This window comes from Macrobrachium nipponense, chromosome 24, assembly GCF_015104395.2.
Source record: "Macrobrachium nipponense isolate FS-2020 chromosome 24, ASM1510439v2, whole genome shotgun sequence".
Lineage (NCBI taxonomy): Eukaryota > Metazoa > Arthropoda > Malacostraca > Decapoda > Palaemonidae > Macrobrachium > Macrobrachium nipponense.
This window is the reverse complement of record NC_061091.1, coordinates 61,419,168-61,443,637: the sequence shown is the minus strand read 5'-3', so window position 1 is coordinate 61,443,637 and position 24,470 is coordinate 61,419,168. Positions and strand designations below refer to the sequence as shown.

The 24,470-nt window shown below is 37.8% G+C and overlaps 1 protein-coding gene across 4 annotated transcripts in view; it reads right to left on the bottom strand.

Moving 5' to 3' along the window:
* The window catches only part of LOC135205668 (homeotic protein spalt-major-like), a 72,020-nt gene that overhangs the window by 5,626 nt on the left and 41,924 nt on the right, over nucleotides 1–24,470 (bottom strand). For 3 of the 4 annotated variants that reach the window (XM_064236513.1, XM_064236514.1, XM_064236515.1), the window contains exons 2-4: nucleotides 2,487–5,903; nucleotides 1,980–2,113; nucleotides 632–1,265 (exon numbers count right to left, since the gene is read on the bottom strand). In XM_064236513.1, coding sequence (XP_064092583.1) covers nucleotides 632–1,265; nucleotides 1,980–2,113; nucleotides 2,487–5,903 — 4,185 coding nt within the window. The remainder of the gene's footprint in view (nucleotides 1–631; nucleotides 1,266–1,979; nucleotides 2,114–2,486; nucleotides 5,904–24,470) is intronic. The other variant, XM_064236516.1, reaches the window with a different exon arrangement.

The window sequence follows — 24,470 nt, the reverse complement described above, 5'->3', positions numbered from 1 at the left end:
TCTTGTTTCCGTGTAGCATGTGTTAATACAACCTGTATAGAACATACATCATTTTACTTATGGTGGGCTAAAAGTATTCTGTGAACTAGCTTTTAGTTCTTCTGTTGCTTCTACAAGGCATGGAGGTTTCCATATGATTTATGGGTTTGTATGAAAAAATATGATTTAAGTTGTAAAAACTTGATAATTTTTTAATAATTACAAAATGTACATATACTACTTAGCTATGTTTTTTAAAATAAAGTCCACAATCATGTGTTGGGTAATATGTTTATGAAATGTGCACAATTTCTTAACCTAAGGAATGTCAAAATAATTTATGTTAAGATTGAATTTATATAACTAATTATTGGCATAAATGCATCAGTAGCAATAAAAACAACTATTTTCTGGAAGTAAGGCCAACAGGCAAAGATAACCAGGAGTGGACACCACTGTTGTTTTGATTGCATGGTGCTACTGGACAACAAATGAAGGTGACCAAGCCAGACTATGGGTGATGAATTATGCTTTATATTATTGCTGTTTTTCAGTTCTGTTTTACAGTTAACACAGTGTTAAACTCACAACCAGCAATACTGTGACTATTGTATGTGTATAAATCCTATAAAATGGAGGACATATTTCCTACCTGATGCTCTCTTAGGTACAGGTAAGACATTTTCTCCTTCTCGCTCTCTTTTGAGCCGTGAATCTAAAAGCTTGTCTTCTTCCCGAGCCTGTTGCAGAAGAACTGCAGCTAGTGCAGCAGGAGGAAATGATGGCGGCAAGGAACAATGTATCGACGAAGATATAGTTGAAGACAAGGATACAGGAAGGGTTGAAGATAGCGAGGAAGGGAGAGGTGAAGCTAAGGATGATGGTAGCGATGAGACGAGTGATGGAGGGAGAGGTGATGCCATGGATGAAGGAAGAGAAGTTAATGAAGAGGGCAGGGGTGAAGTCATTGGTCTTGTATGTGGAGAAGTTAATGATGGAGGCATAGGAGAAGCAAGGGATCTCGGGAGTGGAGAAGGGAGAAGGGGATGGATGGGAGACGCATGAGAGGCGGCCAAAGGGGATGCCAAAGATGATGGCAGAGGTGAAGGAAGGGAAGAAGGAAGTGGAGTAGTATGGCTTGAAGGAGAAGTAAGGGTGGGGGGAAGTGGAGAGGCAGAGGAAGTGTCTGGATTGCCCATGCCATTGTGCTTGAAACCCGGATCCATTGGAGTATCTCTGCAACCGTCCCGAATTTTGTGGGTCAGCATATGTTGCTTCATATTCCCCTGCGGGGGAAGACCAGAGTTAGCAAACATTTCCTCAGATAAAGAAGCAAATACTATAAGGATATTCAAATATAATGGTGGTTCTAGACTTTGGAATCAGTAATTATTGTTAGAAAGAGGGGATAATGTTAAAATTTCACTGAAATTTGTTTTTTAAAACAAAGTTTAATGCATCTGATCAACAGTATAAAAATGACTTTTTACAATGGATACAAAGAATGCTTATGTAACAGAAAAGGCATGTGTGGAGGAAAAAAGTTAATTTTGAAAAAATAAATATTGTTATAGAATTTTTTTTAACCTATAACCCACCATTATTGCTATGCTGAGAATGGAGATAAGACTTGCCTATAAGACTGCCTATTAGTAATATTGCAAATTATTATCCGACACAATGTGAATAAGAAAAATTGCTTTAGAACGCCTTGATTATTAAAAAGTTTATAATACTGAGCTGATACATTGAGTTTCATTTCTGTCCAATGGATGCTTATTGTTATCACAGTCGTGAATTCATGTTGTATTATAATTAACATGAAAGGTTACGTGGATCTGTGAGCAACCCAATTAACATTTTCTTAAATCGGGATTTTGTTTATGGTACGTACAAGAATACCCCACACTACTGTATATCTACATTGTCTATAATGTTTATGTTTGAATGTATATTATGTCTCCACTTTTTATAATACTATATAAATAAATCCCTCTCACCTTAGTGGAAAACCCACGGTCACAAATGGAGCACTTGAAAGGCCTTTCCTTTGTATGAGAACGGATGTGAATTTCCAAAGCAGACTGACAAGCAAAGGTTTTGAAGCAAAGCTGACATGTGGTGTTCCCGCGACCTGAAAAAATATTTGAAGTTTGAGTGTGCATGTATAAACTAACAGCACTAATAGTAAGAATATATTTTAAAATTTATTCCATTCACAGTCAGAATGTAGAAGGGAATTATGATCTCACTCATCTATTATAAATCTCAATGTTAAACTGAGGTACTTTGTAAAGTCATCTTGGACTGGCCCACATATCGAGGGATTTCCTTTGACGTATAATGCAACATAGTTGTCTTGATAATAAAGCAAAGTTGTATTTTTCTCTTGTGATGAACATTTATAAGATTGTATTTCAATTAACAGTAGAAATGGTTAAGTGACACTCATTGATAAAGTTATTCACCTATTAAAATTTCATGAAATGTCTGAAGGAATGGCTTACCTGGTATACTTGGTAGGTACATAGGATTGAGGCCTGGCATAGTGTGAGTCCCAGGCGTCAAAGCAGCAGTTGTAAGGGGAGGTGGGAACAGACCGAAAGGAGAGAAAAAGGGTGCATTTGGACGTGGTGCTAAATCCAGTGGTAAAGATCCAAGGCCTTCTTGACTCCCAGTGCTTATAGCTGGGCTGACAGAACCACTGACTTGATGACCTGAGGGTGACACTTGGTTGTCTCCATGGGCTTCATGAGAGCGGTCACCAAGGTCAGAATAGTCTGAAGGTGTAGGTGATACAGAGACTCTTGGTGAGGTCATGCCATTAAAACCATCTTCACGGGACCTTACAGTTAAATCCTCTGCTGTTCGTTGCTCAGCACTGCCAGTTGAAGAGGATCTTGAAGAGGTACTAAAAGGGCGCAAGTATTTATCTTCATCAGCATTCCTGTCTTCACTTTCAATCAACTCTCTATGTCTGAATGCTTCAGGTGACAATTGATACCTCAGGTGCAGAGGTAAAGGAGGAAATCCTTGTATTGGAGGTGGTGGTAATGGGAAACCAGATGGCAGCATTTGTGGCAGTGAAGTAGGTGTGGGAAGATGTGGGAAATCGCGTACTTCAGCAGCTGCTATCTGTTCTGGACTAAGATCAGTTGGTTCTCCTGTATGTTGTCTGATATGTTGTTGTAAAACAAGAGCATTTGTATACTTTTTATGGCAAACGGGACACTGATGTAGCATTCTCATTGGTGGTTTGGCACGATGCACTCCCATGTGCGTCTTTAGGTTTCCTTTGGTTGTGAATGCTCTCCCACATATTTTACACTTAAATGGTCGTTCCCCTGTGTGTGTCCGATAATGCATTTGCAAAGCAGATTTACAAGAAAGTACTCTGTGACATATAATACACTGATTAGGATCAGTTAACTTATTTTCAATGTTATTGACTAACTGTTCTAATTTCATTGTTTCACTTGTTTTTTGAATTTCAATGAGTGCCTCCCAAGAGTTATCATTACTACCTGGTTTAGGCAATAGATTTGTGTAAATTGATGGATCTTTGGCAGGGTCTATGCCCGGAGGAATATTTGGAGGAGGACCCATAGGTCCTGGGAATGAGGTAGGAATTCCAGGAAGAAAAGGAAAATTCAAAGGAAGTCTTGGTCCAGGGATAGGTATAGTTGGCATCCCTAATGGACGAAAATCGGGTCTCATCCTGAGGTCTGTTGGTTGCTCTGATGGGGCAGAACGAGAATCATTGCTATCCATATCATGATCATCTTTAGTATTTGTGTTGTTACCTTCACCAGCTTCTTTTAATTCTTTTTCTGTTCTTACTCTAATATCAATCGGTGTTTGATCAGAGCTAGTTTCTCCCTCAGAACTCTTTCTATCCATTAAATCTCTCATTTCCTGGGAATCCATGAATCTTTCTTCTGATTCTTCTCGCATAGTTTCTGTTTTAAATGGCAAACCTGCCTCGAACCTGTCTTCTTCATTTTCTCCCTCCATACTCTTTTCCTCATTGTAAGTTTTTTCATTTTTAAATTGTTTTTCCTCTGATTTTTCTTCACTACTTTCTCTTCTTTCATCATCATCAATTTTTTCGTCTTCAAATCCTTTTTCTTCCTTCAGTGTTTTATTTTCATCTAACAATTTATCATCATCTTCATCATCATCAAATCTCTTTTCTTGGCTTAGACTTTTGTCATCAAAAGGTTCATCCCTATCCTCTGCCATTTCCACAGAGCCTGGTTCTGTACTCTCATTAGTTTCCATTTGCCCATCAAACTTTGAGTGACGTGAGGATTCATCAATGTCCATTCTGCTTGAATCCAGTCTTCCAAGAACAAAATCTCTCTCGCTGGGTTCAGGTGACGAACGAGGATCTGCAATACTAAGATTTTCTGGTTCTTCTCTACTTTGCCTAACAATATTTAGAAGGTTGAATGGTCTATGGAGATCTGAGGATGGAGGTGGCCCTGGTAGCCGGTAAGGTGGGATGGAAGGGCCACCGCCAAGGGAAGTAAATGGATTTGGAGGTCCAGTAGGGGGTGGAGGATAGTCTTTCAACTCTCCTAACTGAGCTAAGAGAGGAGGGTACAGTTTATCTAGGTGTTCTGGAACAGGGTGTGGATTCATTTTTACATGAGGGAAACGGCTTGTGTGTCGCTGGAAGTGAACTTTGAGGTTACCCTTGGTAGTAAATCTGTTGCCACAAATATTACATTTGAAGGGTCGCTCACCAGTGTGAGATCTGATATGAATCTGCAAGGCTGAATCACTACCAAAGACCTTACCACAGTATCTACAGCGATGCTTGTAGTAAGGGTCTTTTCCATCTTGTGGCTTGTGGTCATCAATAAGACGACTTGTTAGCAATCCTTGGGATGCATTATTCAACACATTATTTGCAGTACGTTGTAACATTTCTAGAGTATTTGGTTCATCTGGTGGAGGAGGCTCAGTATGTTGAATGACTGAAGATGCAATACTGGAGGCTGTCATAGGTGGTGAGAGTGGGCGGTCTCTTGGGTCCACTGAAGGACCACTTGTGCTTGGAGAACAAAGAGGAGAGCTTGGGCGTGGCCGTTCATTGTTCCCATCATTGCTCATTGATGGAACCTTGAACCGTTCCATGAGAGTATTTATAAATGAACTACTAACACCTTGACTAGCCTCACTAGTAGGTGGAGCTGCTGGTTTTGAGGCTGGAGTGGGTGGTGATGAAGTCTCACGACTTTCTTGAACATCTCTTGGACCCTTAGATGAATCTTCAAGCTGATTTGGTGTTGTAGGGCTGTCATCCTTTTTAATAGAAAGCTGTGCTTGCAGCTGTTGGATCAATTGTAGTTGCATCATCTGCTGTTGCTGCAAAGAAAAGAGAGTACCTTGCAGTACAGCAAACTCTTGCATTGCATGGGGATTATTAGCAGTAGGAGAGTTCATTGCAGATGTTGCAAACTGAGCAATAGCCATTCTGGTATTCTGTATAGCTTCCAGTGTCAAATTAGATTGTGCAATCTGTTGTGCAATAGGACCCACAGTTGGGGTGCTAGGAGTGTTTGAGGACTGAGATTGAGCCAGGAGATTTCTAATGTGGGCTAAAGCTCCACCCTCTAGCGGATTATTACTATCACTGTCATAGCCATTATTTCTGTCTACAGATGATTCTCTGGAGTTTGATGTAGTTTCACTCGTAGATCTGTTCTTCAGGATGTGTGCTTGGTTATTATTGGCCACATCCTGATGCCGGCGTAGCTCATCTGGGTGATCATTATCTTGAAACTGAGGTCGAGGGTTATCTGACACAGGTAACACTGGAGGTTCACGACCACATGTCACTCTGTGTTCCTCAAGTTGCTCACGAGAACTCAGCTCTGCTCGGCAGTACGGGCAAATGTGGAGTTCATCAGCATCACCTGTAAAGACAACTGTCAATTACTCTTCGGTTAAAAACATCCCATGGCATATTATGGGATACGATTCTTCAATTTAAATCTACTTCCTTCTTCATTTAGAAATTTATGTACTTATTGACTGATGATGTGTGATTGGCAGAATTTTTTTGAGGACAGGACACGTTCCGTTTATATTGACTTTATTTTTATAATTGTAAACCATAGGTCTTTTACTTATGTTCAGAGACATAGTGGAAAATTTACTCTAAATTTACCCTAAAATAAAAGTTTGTTACTGTAATGATGACTCTCTATAGTTGATGACATTTATTAATGTTAATAACTATGGGTAAAAAGGCAAATTAATCAGTCTGTACAGTATAAGTTACCGCATAAAAATTTGATAACACCAAAAATTTGTGTAAGCAAACGGTAAGCATTAACTAAATTAGACCTGTGAACATGCACAAATATCCACACAGATTATAATCAAACTCTGTGACATTACCACTATTCCAGATAATTTATTGATTTCAGTATACCTATGCTAAATGATTTCCGACCCTGAATCAGTTTGTGAACAAAAAAAGGTAAGTGGATACGTAGTTTCTTTAAAAGTATTTCACGCGTTTTTCCTTCAAAACTGACCACTTTGCTAACCTTCGCGAAAAATGTCCAATAAACAAAATATTATGAGTCATCACTTCTGGGCTGTGAAACGCAGTGCACGTGTGCTCTTCGATCCTCGGAATGTGATGGGGATGTAATTGTAGTAAATAAAGTGAAGTGAAATGCGATTTTCGTCTGCTTTTACTACAGCAAATAATCTCGAAGATTTCCTGGGACCCTAAAACACTTATGGCGTGCATGTGCCTATTTCATTAATAACCTGCGACACAATCATGCATCTGGCTGATATTTATCAAAATAATATCAAGCAATACGATTAAGTGAACGTCACTGTCATCACCGTAAACTCTTGATAATATCGCCTTCCATAAAGGTTTTATGGTGAAACAAAGAATATTCATATCAAAATTTCATGACCCTTTTCAGAACATCGGAGTAATGATTGGATGTTTATGGAATGATTTTGCAAATGAGTAAATATTCATGTTTGAAACGGGTTTATTTAAAAAATAGAATATATCTCAATAGTTTATGCTATACTATATAATTGTTCTCACACGTAAGGAATGTGTACATACGAAAGGATAAACGCTTAAATAACATGTTCACTTCAGCATGAACCCCGTAGGGGGTTAGTGCCGTCAGTGCACTTCACGTAATGCACTGTAGGCATTACTCAATATTCTTTGCAGCGTCCCTTCGGTCCCTAGCCGCAACCACTTTCATTCCTTTTACCCTACACCTCATTCATGTCCTTTGTCTTCCATCTTGCTGTCTACCCTCTCCTAATAATTGTTTCTTAGTGCAACTGTGAGATTTTCTTCAAGTTACACCTTTCTAACCTTTCAGCACTGAATGACCTCATCGGTCTCAGTATTTGGCCCTTGGCCTAAATTCTAAATACCTCAGCATTATATGATTTTGTTTACAAGATAAGTGCATCAGTAAATGTTATCACGAGGTTGCGTTCCGCCTATTTGCAATCACAATTTTATAACTACTACAATATAAAAAAAAAACTTCACCTTAAGCTTTTTAAACTTAATACATATTTTATCTGCTGTTTCAATCTGATCCATTCTGTTTGGGCGAGGCAGTTGGTCTCATAATAACTATTATTTCCTCACTTGCAAGTTTTTCCACCCACAAATTATTGATTGGAATTGTTGAGAAATTCTTCCTATTTAGTTACTCGTTACTTAATCGTTAAAAAAAAGGAGTAATGATAATGAAACTCATGATATGTGGCGGAAATCGCCCTATCAATGATCAAGTCTTGATGGGGATTTTGGCCATCCAGATATGAAAATGGTGATAGGCTTTACTACTGGGGCATGGTTTGACCGAGACGAGAATGATGGAGGGGCGATGATAATATCTTGGATCCTTGCCTATTCTTAAACTACACATCGTACACAAACACACACGTACGGGTTTCCCCCTTATATCTCCCAAAAACAAGAAAGATTTTACAATAAAAACTCGGCGCCCCTGTGGAGTCCCCCCGCCCCCAACTCCACCCCACGGCATTTAGTGTATTCTCTCTTTGTCAATGTCTTTCCGAGAATCTTGTTTTTTTTTTATGCTCTGGGAAAGCCAGAGCAACTAATACATGCTCACACAAGAGAAAATATTAGGCGAAAGATTCGAGAAACAAGGTTGCCCTATGGAGTTAACTTCAAATAATGTTGGCTCAGTTCCAGCCATCAAAGGTCATAATATCTAAAATCTGTGCTGCATTCCGCTCTTTTATCGTGAAAAATATAGTGTGACTTCACAATAATCAGCAATTCAGCATTTAAAAGTTTGCCATAAGTTTTTGCGTAGCCTTTTCTTTTGCTCATGAAAAGGGCTAGTCTTTCCAGTCTTTTCCAGTACCCCTTCCCAACCCCCAAGCTTTGGCTTGAGGAGAGGAAAGGGAAAGAAGAGGGGAGAGGAGGATGCGATGGTAGACTGTTTCCTTCTGTAGCTGCCACTATTAAAGATAGACTGTGATCTTTGGGGTGCTTACTGACTGCTTATTCAAGGACCATGCAGTAAAGAGCGAACTCTCCTCTCATGGTAACTAGCAAGCCATTCAGATAGCGTTCCAGTTTTACTGGCAAAGGCGGCGGCATTAGACTATACTTATACCTCATTTTACTTGAAGATTATCACCTACAAGTTGTTAGACACTTTAGGACCTGTGATGGCTGCCCAATATGTTGTGGAATCTCCAGGCTCCTCGGACAAAAACGCATCTTGCTAATGTAATAAAAAAAATTGTAAGGATAGTAACTGTCTCTCTCAGTCTCTACTTTCCTCTTCTGTAAGCTGGCAGGTAGGCCAGGTATGTAATGGACGTTCCACTATACAGGTAGACTTCACAATTGGGCATCTTCTCTTAAGAGTTTGGTTCTTTACGTGTGACTCCCTCTGCTTTCCCCCTCATAACAAATGGGTGGGGTGTGGGTGGGGGGTTTGATAAAAGCTATCATCTGAACCCATTAATTTATAATGGACCCAGATGCTAACTGCTTTTAGACTTTTACTACCTTATCTTTGAGGCAGTGCTTATTTCCTTTAACTTTTTCCACTGGAGATTATAAGAGTCGTTATGGGGAACAGTTTATGTACGGATGAAGATTAAACTTGGTAAGTTGAGAGACTATCCTCCCAATTAAAAGGGAGTTTCAAACATGCATAGGGATGGTTTTATTTCTGTAAGGGCAAATACCCAAATTTTTAAAGTAATGTGTATTTTTCATAGGTTTACTAACTAGATCCTTTTATCATAATCCTCCTCAACACCCCACATAGTCTCTGATGCCGAAGGAACACTGCCCCGCCGACCTCCATACCACCTTGTTACTATATTACAACGTCGTTTTACAGTTTTCGCCTCGGGGAGGAACTACAGAAAAGACTTTAGCTTGTAGTACAGTACGTGGGAAAATACAAATAACTAATTTTATTTTAATTCTCTCCACTATGTAAACTTGGATATCACAAGGCATCCTAATAGTTTTTCAATTATACACCACTTGTCAAAGTGCGCCAGTCGACTGCCACTGTAGCTCGAACCTTGCCACTATTTTTTATAAGATGTTTTTCACAAGATTGATTCCATTGATTGCAATTTTTCTTTTAACACTGATCGTTTTCCATTAAGTGTCAGTGTGACTGGAAAAAATTGTTAGACTTGCATAATTGTTCAACTATGTAACCGTGGATAGATTTAAATTTTAATTTTCAGTATTAAAAAAATTTAATACATTGAAAAATAGAAGCCTCAACTTCATATGAGAGACGCCTATTTTGAAATTGGTATCTATTTTTTCTTTTATGTTTCAGAGCCTTCTCTTGAAATCGCCAGGCATCTTATTGACTTCAGACAACTTTTTTCGTTTTACCGATATGACCATCGATTAGCGGATAATTGCCTGCCTTTCACAGGGTCCCTCTGCACAAGGCGAAACCCAGCATTTGTGAAATGTGTTTATGTTAGTGATTTCTGTTTCACGTGGCTCAAGATGTCGTTCCCGATTTTCCACCTTAACGAACAACGTTTTAGCGGAGGATTAACTACAGCTGTCTGGACAACACGGGAGAGAGAGAGAGAGAGAGGCAGGCAGGCGTTACATGAAATTTCTGAGGAATTTTGATGAACATCTGGTCATTTGTCCCCAAATCCTTGTATGGTAATCAGGGCAATTGGAGGGTCCCGATTAGGATGGTTGGAAAAAAATTTCCTACACACACAAACACACATGAGAGAGAGAGAAAGGAAATTTTTGAGATGGGCGGAGAGAACGAGAGGGTATTTGGTACTGGAACGGAGAGTGGAAGGCAGTATATGAGGGAGGGGGGGTGGGGGGAGGGTTAGCAGAGCTTCTTTTAATATGCCTGCGTAGCGAACGAGCTTTACTTGAGCTCCAGTCAAAAGAGGAAACAGAGGATGTGATTGGTTACAGTCGCTTTTGATGCTGGATCCCGATTGGTCCACCACCCCGAGAGCTCTTGAAATCCAGGGCTATTGATGGCGCGTCTGTTTGAAGAGGCAGAAAAAGGGGATAAAAAGTGCCTGGGAACCTCCCTCCTTAATAACCGGATAATGCCATTAGCGATGAAAGCATTAGCCGAAGAACGTTACACTGTCTCCCCCTCCCCTCCTTCAATCACGCGTTTGGGTATATACCCAAATATCCCCCACTTCGACTGGTCCTGGATTTCAGTCTAGTATATTTAACAGGCATTTCCCACCAATTCCCAGTCTTTATGACAGTTTATCGGGCTTTATATATATAATGCACACACACAAACGCACGGAGAGAGAGAGAGAGAGAGAGAGTATTGTATTTCATAAAATAAAATAGTATTTGAAATTCCTGACTGCTATGCGAGGTCCAATACGTGTATCGTTTACAAAAACTTCATGTGAAGTTTCTGATTTGGTTGTGTCGGGTATACGGAGTTTTACTTCCTCTAGGGATTGTAAAAATGCTGCAGTTTCGTTATGATGGCTTAATTCTTAACAATATAGTACAACAATTAAGATTATATGAACGTACATAAATTCGTCTTGTACAATAAATAGCAGTATAATGATTGTAGTTTTTAACATACCCTTCAAGTTCTTTATCAGAATTCATAAAACTCGTAGTTCAGGTGGGAACAGTACCATATACAAGTATGAACACCTCATAAAATAGTGCAAATAAAGGCAAATATGAATGGTACGAAAATGAAGAAAATTCTATTAAAAAATGGACAGGAGTGTAGCAACTAGGCGAGGCATGAGTTTATTTCCAAGAGGGAGAGGGGGGGGGGGGGGGGGAGGGGGGCGGGTGGGGGGGGGAGAGAGAGGATATGTGAACAGTAATTCCATTCAGTCACAATCATCTGCCCTTCTTTTTTTCCTTCTTTTTTAATACATACCCACCCCCTCCTCTTTTACTCCCCAAACTTCTATTCTTCCTCTCGCGGTAAGCGTACGAGAGCTGCCCTTGGGGTTCGACCGCCATTTTGTTATCAATATCTATGTTTGGATATGATAATGCCCATCCCCTTGACAAGGGTGACCACTGGGTGCTCAAGGGGGACCAAGCCGGCAAAAGGGGTGAGCTCTTGGTGGCGATGTACTTAATGTAAGTAGAGTGAGCATAGCATGAGGGTTGAGAAAGAGAGACGCAAAGACCGCTTGTGATAGCTTATGAATAAATGCGCCAGGGATTCAGGAGCGGCTGGCTACCGCAATGGAGTGGTATGAAGAAAATAACAACAACAAAACCTCTTAAAATGAAAGCAAAAATAGTCTATTGGTAATGCCATGTACAGGGCAATTGACAATTTTAGAAATAGAGATCGGAACTTCGAGTAGTGGTAATAATAGAAAAACGGAAAAAAACCAAAGCTGTGCATTTTCCTCATTTGCTTAATTACTCTTCATCAACGACGCTATTAGATTAGACATAGGTTGGGGGTTACGGTGGGGGGAGGGGGGGATAACGGGCAAATCACGTGAGGGGAACCGCAAAGCTATGATAACCAAATTACGGTTACGTAGGTGTGTGCTTTCGAGGCGACATCTTTCACCAATAACGTTAAGGTTATCCTAATATGAATGCAAACTACAGACTCCTTAAATAATAAAATACTAAATTATAAAGTAATAAATGTAAACCGAGGTTTCGTTTAACGACCAAGGGCCATGTTCAGGAAGGCTACGAAACTGAGATCACGTAGGTATAAGTAATTATTATAGTTATTGTGGTCGTTATTTACATTATTAAAGCTGCAATTTAAAAAAAAGCAAGGCTCAATTAGTAAGTTATAAATGAAAGTGTGATGCATAACCTAAATTCATAAATATTTTTTTTGCCGGTAAATGAAAATATGCAAATTACTCTTCGCTGGGAATATTCGGATAATTTGAAATATGTAACAAAATGGCGACCGCATTTGCCCTTAAAACCTGTTTTGACTAGAAGTTGAGCTCTATTGAAAATCAAATAATGCCAAAGTGGGAGACCAAAAATGAAATAAGCAGAGGGGCCACACGAAATGAACGCGTCCCTCCCCAATTAGTCCGAAACCAATCGGTAAAAGACTGACACATTTGGAGAGGGGGAGGGGTAACGAACAGAAGGTCCGATTCATATCGGCTTATACTATATGCTCTGTCTCTTCTCCATGTGGGAAGGGAGGCGGGTGGGGCCACGTAAGCACACTGCGGTTCGACATTTTGCCTTTCATCCTTGTCCTGTGATGACATTTAGAACTGCATAGAGTCGATCTTCAAGCATTTTGAAAAAAAAAAAAAAAAAAAAAAAGTTTCGTAAACATTTACTTGAAGTACAGAGCTTGGGATATATTAGAAATTAACATATGTATCTTATAAGTAGCCCATTATACAAATTACAATATCAATGCAATAGATATTTTGGACAAAAAATACCGATCACCCTAAACATTTTATAAGTGCAAAATTCCGAATGTTAAAAATTCTAAGAATGAAAATAAATTTTTGAATACAAAAAGTTTGTAAATTAAGATATCAATCTTTAAACATTTTATGAACGAAATCTATATTCATAAATATTTTATGAATAAAAAATATACTGAAGATAGTAGTCTACAGTGGAAATTCGTCAGTTTCATTAAAAAAAAGAAAAAAAAAAAGGGAGAGAGAGAGAGAAACTTACTACTCAAAAACCCTCACGTGCCTCTAGTGCCTACATGAGACTCGAGTAAAATGAAACCCTTATGTCTGGAATAAATGCTGTGGTAAAAAAACCCTACATACACTACTATTATTGTTCCCCGTAAGACGGTAACGCTTTCAGTGCACCTCATGCGGTACACTGCAGACATTACTTAAGGTTCTTGCAGCGTCTCTTCGGCCCATTTTATTCCTTTTACAGTACCTCCGTTCTTATTTCTTTCTCCAATCTTAATTTCCACCCTCTCCTAACAATTGTTCAACAGTGCAACTGAGGGCTTCCTCCTGTTGTGCCTTAAAAACTTTTTATTCTACATTCCCCTTCCAGCAAATTCCTGAGATGTATATTAGTATTGCATCAACCCTTTTTTTTTTTGCTATGTCCCTAGGATAGGTTTGGTTAGATTAGGTTAATTGAAAGAAAAATTCCTTTGGCAATGTGGGTGTGGGAAACAATGAGAATATTATCAAGAAGATGATGTGGTTAGTTTTTATGATATGGCGTCCCGCTTTTTTCAGGGAAGGTCCAGCGGTGCTTGTCCTTTGTTCTATTATATATTCCATTCCTACAGTTATTGCCAGGTAATGGAAGTTTATCGCTGAAAACACCCATTAACACTGATAAAAATAAGTCTTAAGAAGTAAACAAACTACTTTGCTTTTTTTTGCAGTATGATACAGACAACGACGCGATTTTGGTGAAATAATTTTAACGCAGTCCGAGGTAGGACCTGTGGTAATTATTTCTGGTGGCGAAAATTTTTGGACTGCAAACTAATACTATCTGATTAACACATTTCGTAATGTCCGCTATGCTAAGTAGTTCTAAACATTGGTAATTAAGATATTCAGAGAAATTTTAACAAGAACTCGCCCAGCAAATAATACAAGATACAAGAGAAAACGTTATGAAATGCAACATTTGCAACTAATATTTGTTTTGCACATAGGTAAGAACTACACACAATATGAACGACATAACAGTATGGTTCTACATAATGCTAAGATTTTGCAAATAGTGTAAAATACGGACAGTTCAAGAATAAAAAGTAACACACTTAGTGTGCCAAGCAACGATATAACGTAAAGAATTTACCAAAATAAATAAAATCCGTGAACCAAACGCTAAAAGACGCAAAAAAGCCGACGTTAAAAAGGCAAGATAATTCCAACGAGTTCTTTTATAGAATGATGTTTGTATAAAAGGACTGCGATGATGGAATGGAAAGCACACATTCTTGAGTCTGGCGTTCGGGGGGACATGATGGGGTGCGGCCGGTTAACTTGGCTTGAGAGAAAATGAAATGAAAGAAAAACATAAATGTGCAAATCACCAGGTGTAAAAATGAATACCTCATAACGAAAGTAGTTTAGGGAGAAAGAATGAAATTGAGACCGCTGTGTGGTTAAAATAAAAACGTGGTATGTTAATAAAAAAAAATAGAAAAACTGAAAATTTTAATAGTCGAAGGGAAACTAGCAGATGGCAGAGTAAAACCCGCCTCAACACAAAAGGTAAAGGAGAAATATGTGTATATAGTACATAGGTGTATGTAACAAGCTATCTACCGTCCCCCTTCCCGCTACGCCAAGACACAAACCATGAACAAAATCCTTCCCCCTCCCCCCCACAAACCTCCACATCCCACCGCCAGGCCAGCACAGCGCAATCTCCCAAAACACCGAACCCCCTTTACTAAAACCGTCTGATGGCCGAGTTGTTCACAGTGACAACTGTACAAACAGGATCAGTGTCGGTGAGTCCGGGAAGGTACAGATGGGTATACACGCTCAAATAGTGAGGGGTATGCAATAGTGGAACCAGGGATGGGAAAGTAGGGTTTGGGGCTGGGGGGGAGGGGGGGGGGGGGGGGGCGAAGTTAAAGGAGGACATTGTGCAATCGGAATGGCACCGTCATTTTTAAATACCAACATGGTATGGATTGTTACGTTGGTACAGGACATATTGTTAAGTGAAAAGTATAATATATATATATATATATATATATATATATATATATATATATATTATATATATATATATATATATATATATATTCGGCACAACATTCTTGGTATCACGCCTCGCCTGAAAGAAATCTATACGCGAAGCGCATTGTTATTTACGATATATGTAATCCGAACCAGTGACGAGATGGAGGGAGGGAGGGAGAGAGAGAGCGCGACGATGAAATTTACATGAAACAAAGGTTTCGTAATTGATTAATTCATAAGCTGCGCATTCCACGTCCCGAGGGAAGCTTGTAATTTATCCATTTCTTGTTCTTCCTCAACGCGTGACACTTATGACTGATCTCCCAATTCACTGTAATGCCGTACACAACTACTGCCCGGAATTCTGAGAAGTGTGCTACATAAATTAAGAAAATATACGTATATTTATCAGGAACTATTTGCATTACTTGAAATCGTGATTTGAGATTAGATACGACAGAAAGATACGACATTTCTGGGAGTTAGCGCTTTCAGTATACTTATAAAATGTACAGACCGCAAGGCAAGAAAAATTATTGAAAACTTATTTTTACTCAAAATTTTTGTATCAAAACAAATACTGAAAAAAATGCGATGCAGTTTTTATTCAATATGATGATATATGTTGTATATTATTATAATAAACTTCTTTATTTTTATATTATTATAATATACTTCTTTATTCTAGGCACCAAAAATTTTTTGATCGAAAAAATAATCGCATTATCCTTGATAAAATGATCGTGGTAAACACAATGTAGAACCTTTTACCACCGCAGAACTAAATTAGGTTTCCAGAGAAAATTAGCTATAATAACGACCGCCTAATTCAGATTTATAGGTTTAATATCTTGCAGCTTCAGCTAGGTGAATGCCCGCGTCAGAAAGGTTGAAATTTGTTGTTACGTATTATAAATGAACAAAGCAATTTTTAGCACTAAGCCTGTAACTAATCAAGTTCGATCTCGTGTGTCATAGACTAAGTTGCTATTATGTCAGCTAAGGGTTTCGTAAGTTGCTACAGAAAGTTTTTAAAAAAGTTAATCACTATTAACAGATGTATGACTTGTTTTTCTAACCTGTTTATAAATTCATCAGGCGTTAAATGCGATTTCGGAACGACGGCGTAATGAAGATGCAAATATTTATTCATGAGAGACAACAACTGGGCCACAACAACGGAAGACGTGTGTTCTCATAAAAGTTTGTAAGACGGCAGAGGACTAAAACTGGATTCTTATGTATTATAGGACTGAGATGACAAGAGTATTATAACCATTTTACACGAACTATAAACAGATAATTTCTTTTCAACTATTTGTCCTATAAAATTACCGTTACTAAACATCCGTCGAAACTCGTTGGTCCCTTCAATTGTAAACCTTTGGAATTCTCCTCCTCCTCCCATTTTCGCCGATTTTTACAATCTTCTAAACGTAAGAGACAACCACTATTTCCTTATGCGTCCGTCGTTATCAGCGCAAAAAAAGAAGAGAGAAATCATTCCAGCGAGGGGTAACGGCAATAAATACGCGTCCATCACTGGACTTTCTCGCGGAGGACACAGTGCGAATTGCGAGCATAAAAGAGACGAGTTTATGAATGGGAGATGAGCTCTCGGTGTCGCCGTGACATTTGCGAGGAGCGTCGGACTTGTTCGAACATTCATAGCCAAGATGAGAATTATGAATGTCGAGAACATACGTGAGTGTGACATTTTATATAACCTTTTCCGAGCGGCGCTTAGTATTTTGTTTTGTATATATAAAACCCGACTTCAATTTGCATAAATCATGAGGCCGGTGTGGACGGAAAAGCACGCCACCACCCAGATATTTACGCAGAAGACGCAACAAGAGGAAAAGTTGCGTATCCCAAGACGTAAACTTATCATAAAGAGCGGAGAGACTGACGCGTGGCATCATTGGAGATTTTGTATGTTCATCGGAAGTTTTGGGAAGTTCCATCAACTATACAAAAAGGGGGAAGAAAGTACTGAAAGATATGACAATCTTTGAGCTGTCTATTATAATCAATGTAAAAGTTTCTTCTGTTTTATGTTTGCTCTACCTGCTTTATCGTCATTTGCGTTGTGATCGATTCTATTAAAGTTCCGAACAAATTTATGTCAAAATGAATTCACACTGATCGACGACTCAACGCAAAAAAAAAAAAAAAAAAAAAAAAATATATATATATATATATATATATAGATATATATATATATATATATATATATATATATATATATATATATATATATATATATATATATATATATATATATATATATATATGTAGCGATAACCCGTCAAAATACGCAGCATTAAAAAAAAGTGTAGAAAAAATAAATAATGGTAAATATATTATGAAAACAGCTGAATGTTCGTTAATGGACGAACGAGTAAATATATATAGAGCGTGAAATCGGAAATCGTCTTTCGCCAGACCTGGAAGAATTTCGTAGACCGGAAGAATTTTGTCTGCGCTCTCTCTCTCTCTCTCTCTCTCTCTCTCTCTCTCTCTCTCTCTCTCTCTCAGTATATACAAATACATTCGTACATATACAACAGTTACTGGAAAACACACACTTGCCCTCATTTATCTCTCTCACAAAAATACACACGCACATATATATCAAAATCATCGGCCGTCCCACCAAACCGAGTGGACAACGAAAACATCTAAATCATCGTTTGTCATGAAACCGGAGTACTACTTTTTCAGATTTGCTGCAGCAAACACCGCCAGTCTGCAAAAAGACGACGAAGCTTACGGTTCGTCACAGGTCGACGGGAAACCCACGAATGAATGCTCACAGTCGCCCGAAAAACGAATTCTAATTGGTCACTGCGATGTTTTCTTAGCAGGAACCTCGAACTCGGTTGTGTTTCTCGTGAAATAATGTGCAGGGAGGAGGAGGGACGCTTTTGTCCTCGCGATCTTGACAAGTCATGTTCGCGTGAATACAGTTTCCTTCGAGATAAGGCACCATAGACTTCATTTTAAGTCTCCTCTCACTGGTCTCTCGAAAATTGAGCATTTATTGTCCCTTTTACAGTGGCTCTTGGGAGTGAAGACAAACGAGCGTATTGACACGGAAGAATTTCAAGTCTGCTATTTACATTACTTTGCTTACATATGATGTATGCACTCTGAATAACAGTACCAAAAAAACCCGCAATGCAATTAATTCATTATTAATAAAATAATAATGCGCCACAAACATATATATATATATATGTGTGTGTGTGTGTGTGTGTTTCTGTTTCATAGTTATACAATAAATAATGGTACCGAAGTTACCGAAAAACTCGATGCGACAAAATTTTATGTTAAAATTGCTTGGAACTAAATCGCCAACATAAGAAGCCCGGAAGGCCACTGTTCAGGAACAGATAACCAGAGTTTATTTACAAAGCTCTAGAACTGTAATTGATTTATCCATCGAGTAAAAAAAACCTGACTCTACCACCAGGAGATTTCAGCAGTCATATTTGTTACCCTTCAAAAAAATAAATTATTCTTCATCTTAAGAAGAAATAACGTAACTTGTTTTTCAATAAAATCAAACTGCTGTATAACAGACGTAGTTACACTTCTGAATGCGCCAGTCTTTACTCGATAGTTATGTAAATAAACCGAATTTACATCATTTCTCGTAGATGTCAGGGAAGAGACTAAAATATTTTCACTGCTGGTGTGCGGAGATATCAGCCCTCCATTAAAAATAAAACAAAAAGTCTCTTAGCGTATCCCGATAAAGAAGAAAAGGAGAGAACTAAATAATTAGAGACCCATGATTGGTGTCGCTAGTCGTGCGAAACGAAAACAACGGTTCTCCTCCCTTTAGCCCTCGGGGGAGACCCCCATTCAGGTTCCCTGGAACCACACAAGCCGCCGCTCCAACGGACGTTCCTCCAGATTCTGAGGCCTATAATAATAATGGATTATTCAATAAAATTATGCCAGCGCCAAGTGAGTAATTAAATCTATATATATATATATATATATATATATATATATATATATATATATATATATATATTATTATGAAATTTACAACCACGGAGGAAAATTGAAACACTGGAGATGCTAAGTACTTCCGTCTTATTACCAAGGTATGGCGACAGCAACTCTTGGTAATGAGACGAAAGTACTTAGTATCTCCAGTGTTTCAATTTTCCTTCGTGGCTGTAACTTTGTTCGTAGAATCATCGCGGATTTTATTTCTTCGTGATTTAAACCGTAAATATATATATATATATATATATATATATATATATATATATATATATATATATATATATATATATATATATATATATATATATATATATCACATATATAATATATATCGTTATATATAGAGCAGATGCCAATTTTTCTGAACAGGACTGGATCGAAGTTATATGCAAAAGAAGTAAAGGAGAGAGAGAGAGAGAATGTATCAATGTCTGTGTTTTGCTGATGTTGGTCGGTTTCTATTTCTAATATCATATATCTATTATATATATATATATATATCTAATATATATATATTATTATCTATCTACACACACCATTTTTAATACTGCAAGATTACAGTTAACTTCCAAAAATATAACCTTTGACGGGAAGAAAAATGAAAATGGCTTGAGTGCGAAAGCAGTCTGCCGGTTGATTAAATACCTCAAGGCATAACCTTGACGATCCCATATCAAAAACAACATTTACAACTAATGGTCTTACGTGTAATTCAAACAATCTATTGATGCGCCCTGACAGAAAACTCGATGACGGCTATTCATCATCGCGTATAAGGGAAAAACATACCTAACATTAACTTCTTGCTCATGAAAATAGCTTGATTATTTACTTTTTAATTAACTATGACGCAAATACTATCCGGTTGTTCAGAACAAAACGGAGCTTAATCCCGAAGTGAGTGACGGCCTGACTTTCGAAAGAAGGAGAATTACAGTATAAGTAACAGTCGATAACTTTACAGGTGTTACGCACCTGCTTTTTTGAAGCTCAGTGTAACGCTTACATATGTTTGCTGTTCTGTATGTGGAATTTTTCTCCAAGTATGAAACACTTCACAACTGGGAGACGAAAACAAGGGTTAGATAAGAGAGGAATTAATCCGTCATGTTTTTAAGAAGTCGACGTAAAATGTCTAGGAAGGGCAAGGCTTTCAATCCTACACATATATATACTATGTACTGTGAAATTGTTTTACACGCATATTTTAGTATTATGTTAGTTCTAAACCTCTTTGTGTTTCTAATAAAGTATTTAATGTACGTACGAAGAATATATTCAACTTTCTTTGACAGGAAAATTAATTGCGAGCATACCTCTGCAAAACTCGAAGTGATTGAGTTTCTTTTGACCTGCTGAAAAAAAAGATATTATTAGCAGCTTTCTGCATAAATTTACACCTGGCTAACTTTCCAACTTCGCCCATGTGTCATTTGCTCATCGGATTTTCTTGCAAGACGAATCCAAGAGAAATCACTGGTCGCATTTTTATGCGAGAGCACAGCGTCGTCATATTCGTGACTAGGGCCATGCTCAGGATCAATGGTTTAGTCGTAATAAAGGTTATTAAACGCAATCCTCATATGCAGAAAGGGGAGTCTTTTTTTTTTTTTTTTAAACGCATATGCCTAATGCAAACAATGTCTTTACACGGAAGAATGGAATCTTACCAATTGATTACAAAGGAAAATCTTACAATAGTCAGACCTCCATTGCGTTTTGCATGGTGGGAGTCTGTTACCATCATTATTAGAAGCCAAATATTGTTGTTGTCATTGGGCATTCAAGACCGCCTTTCTTTCAAGTTTGAGAATAACACGAGGAGAGAGAGAGAGAGAGAGACCAAACCTATCATCCATCACACAATGGTGGTATTCCCCTTAACTGCAACGTAATTCTCCTTGTCAGCTGTGATTAATGATGCCTCGAATTATTTAACTCTCTCTTACTGTTATATGTATTTGTGTGTGCGTTCAGTAGAACCGAATCAAATAAGAAAAAATACGATTAATATTAAAGTATTTTTCCCGCGACACACTGCGATGATTAACTGATTAGTTAGGACATCGATATTTTATTAGCAAAAATAACATCTATATAGATAATACACGCGTTAACAGTTCCGCTGACTATTTGAAAAAAAAAAAAAAAAATAGCATTTAAAGTCCGTGATGTTATTCACTTCACAAACCCGAAGGCATTTTCTTCCATGGGGGTCGGCGCTCCCTTTTCACAATGATTAATATCATGTGACATAATAAAGACTACCATATTTCCAACCGGTTTCATTTATGAATTGGGTAACGAAAACTCGCTCTTCCACTGGAGAGAGCTGCCAGATTTGGCCATCGATCCTTCATACAATAATGACCATGAATAGGATATTAGAAGTCTCTCTCTCTCTCTCTCTCTCTCTCTCTCTCTCTCTCTCTCTCTCTCTCTCTCACAAGAAGATCATCAAGGTGACGTTCAATCAAAACATAATTATGAATTTGTGCGTCATCTGATTAATCGTCATCATCATCATCACCGACCCCTTCATTTTTCGTTTCATTTGGCTGATGACGCCCTTATATAAATATGCATTTATATAAGGGGTTCATCCAAGGTTTCGGCAGTTAAACTATTAATGATGCAGAGGCCGTGCTATTCCTCTTCTTTTGGAGCCACCCTCTGCATGGAAAAAGGCTTATTGCTCACACATTTTTTCATTCATTTAAAATAAACTATGTAACCTGTATCAGTCTGAAATTCTAAATAATTACATTTTCACCTTTTACAGTAACTAAACTAGATTAATACACACACATTCATGCACAACCACACGCTCGCTACAAAGCTATTCTGTCAGTCAGTGGAAGCTGAGCACCATTGGGTCTGGATTGTACTTGGGCTGGTGACCCCTAAAGCTTGAAACGAACCTTAGAGAGACTGGTTGGTACGGCAATGAATGATAAGGAGTAGCAAAAAAAAAAAAAAAAAAAAAAAAAAAAAAAACGGTAATGGTTCTAGTACATTGAATTTTTTTCGGATTCATTGCTAATCTTTGGAAAGTCGCTTACTGGTAACATACAAGCTATCGAAAAATTAAGATGGCTTTATGACTGTTAAAAAATGTGGATATAGGTACTATACATAATATATAAATACGTACATATATATATATATATATATATATATATATATATATTATATATATACACATATATATACTGTTGGAGAAAGGGTGAACATGAAAAGTAAGAGAAATTAAGAAGAAACATTATCCACAGCTGATGAAGAGTGATAACGAATGCATCGATGGCATTTCGACACAACTGATAAATGCCATTCATCACTTCATAACTTTAATGTCGCCCGAAGGGGGGAAAATATTGTACTCTCTTTCTTTCTCTCTGTAGTTAGGGACAACTACATGAAGTGTGATATGTCGATTTCCATAATTAATGACCCACTAAAACAATCGAGACACAGAATATGCTATATGACGGTGATGGAGGAAAGCAAGAAAAGACAGAATACGCTATGAGAGACCTTACCTTACAGACCTTACATCTTGTTCGGGTTGCCCCAGGTCCCTCAGTGTGAGGCACCTCTAATGTCTACCAGAGAGTTGCTAGTACATCTTCCGGTATATTTTGCATCTTCCAATCTTGGATGGTCTGGGATGCAGTTTAGATATTTGTCGAGCTTATTCTTAAACACATCTACGCTCACTCCTGATATATTCCTCAGATGAGCTGGCAACGCATTGAATAGACGCTGCATTATCGATGCTGGTGCGTAGTGGATTAATGTACTGTGTGCTTTCCTTATTTTTCCTGGTATAGTTTTGGGCACTATTAATCTACCTCTGCTTGCTCTTTCTGATATTTTTAGTTCCATGATATTTTCTGCTATTCCTTCTATCTGTTTCCATGCCTGAATTATCATGTAGCGTTCTCTTCTCCTTTCTAGACTATATAATTTTAAGAATTGTAGTCTTTCCCAGTAGTCTAGGTCCTTAACTTCTTCTATTCTAGCTGTAAAGGACCTTTGTACACTCTCTATTTGTGCAATATCCTTTTGATAGTGTGGGTACCATATCATATTGCAATATTCAAGTGGACTACGAACATATGTTTTATAAAGCATAATCATGTGTTCAGCTTTTCTTGTTTTGAAGTGCCGTAACAACATTCCCATTTTTGCTTTACATTTTGCCAACAGAGTTGCTATTTGATCATTGCATAACATGTTCCTATTCATCATCACACCAAGGTCTTTAACTGCTTCCTTATTTGTGATGGTCTCATTATTAGGTCCCTTATATGCATATAGCTTTCTTTCTCTGTCTCCATAATTTATTGATTCAAATTTATCAGAGTTAAATACCATCCTATTTACCTCTGCCCAATCATATACTTTGTTAAGGTCTCTTTGTAGAGCGTTCCTATCTTCATCACAAGTAATTTCTCTACTTATTCTTGTGTCATCTGCGAAACTACTCACTACCGAATCCTTCACATTATTGTCTATGTCTTCAATCATAATAACAAACAGTATTGCAGCTAACACCGTACCTTGCGGCACACCGGATATTACCTTGACTTCATCCGATTTCTCGTCGTTTGCAATAACTATCTGTTTTCTGTTGTGTAAAAATTCTTTTAACCATCTTCCTACTTTATCCACGATATTGTGTTTTCTAATTTTCTTCGCTAATATATTATGGTCTACTTTATCAAAAGCTTTTGCAAAGTCTAAATAAACCACATCTGTTTCATTTCCGCTTTTCATATTTTTGAATATGTTCTCACGGTGGACTAACAGTTGGGTTTGTACTTTTTCCGGGTACGAAACCATGTTTGTCCTTTATTAAACAAATTATTTTTTATTAAATGTTTCATAATATTTTTCTTCATTACCCTTTCATACACTTTCATAATATGTGATGTTAGACTCACAGGCCTATAATTACTTGCCTCTAGTCTTGATCCACTTTTGAAAGTAGGGGTATATATGCTAATTTGTGCTCATCATAAATCTTGCCTGTATCTACACTTTGTCTTAATAATATTGCAAGTGGCTTTGCGATAGAATGAACTACTTTCTTTAACAAAATAGCAGGAATTCCATCAGGCCCTGCAGCAGCTCCATTTTTAATTTCATTAATAGCCTGCACAATATCAGCTTCATTAATATCTATGTCAGCTAAATATTCACTATTTTCATCCCTTACTTCTATATCATTATCT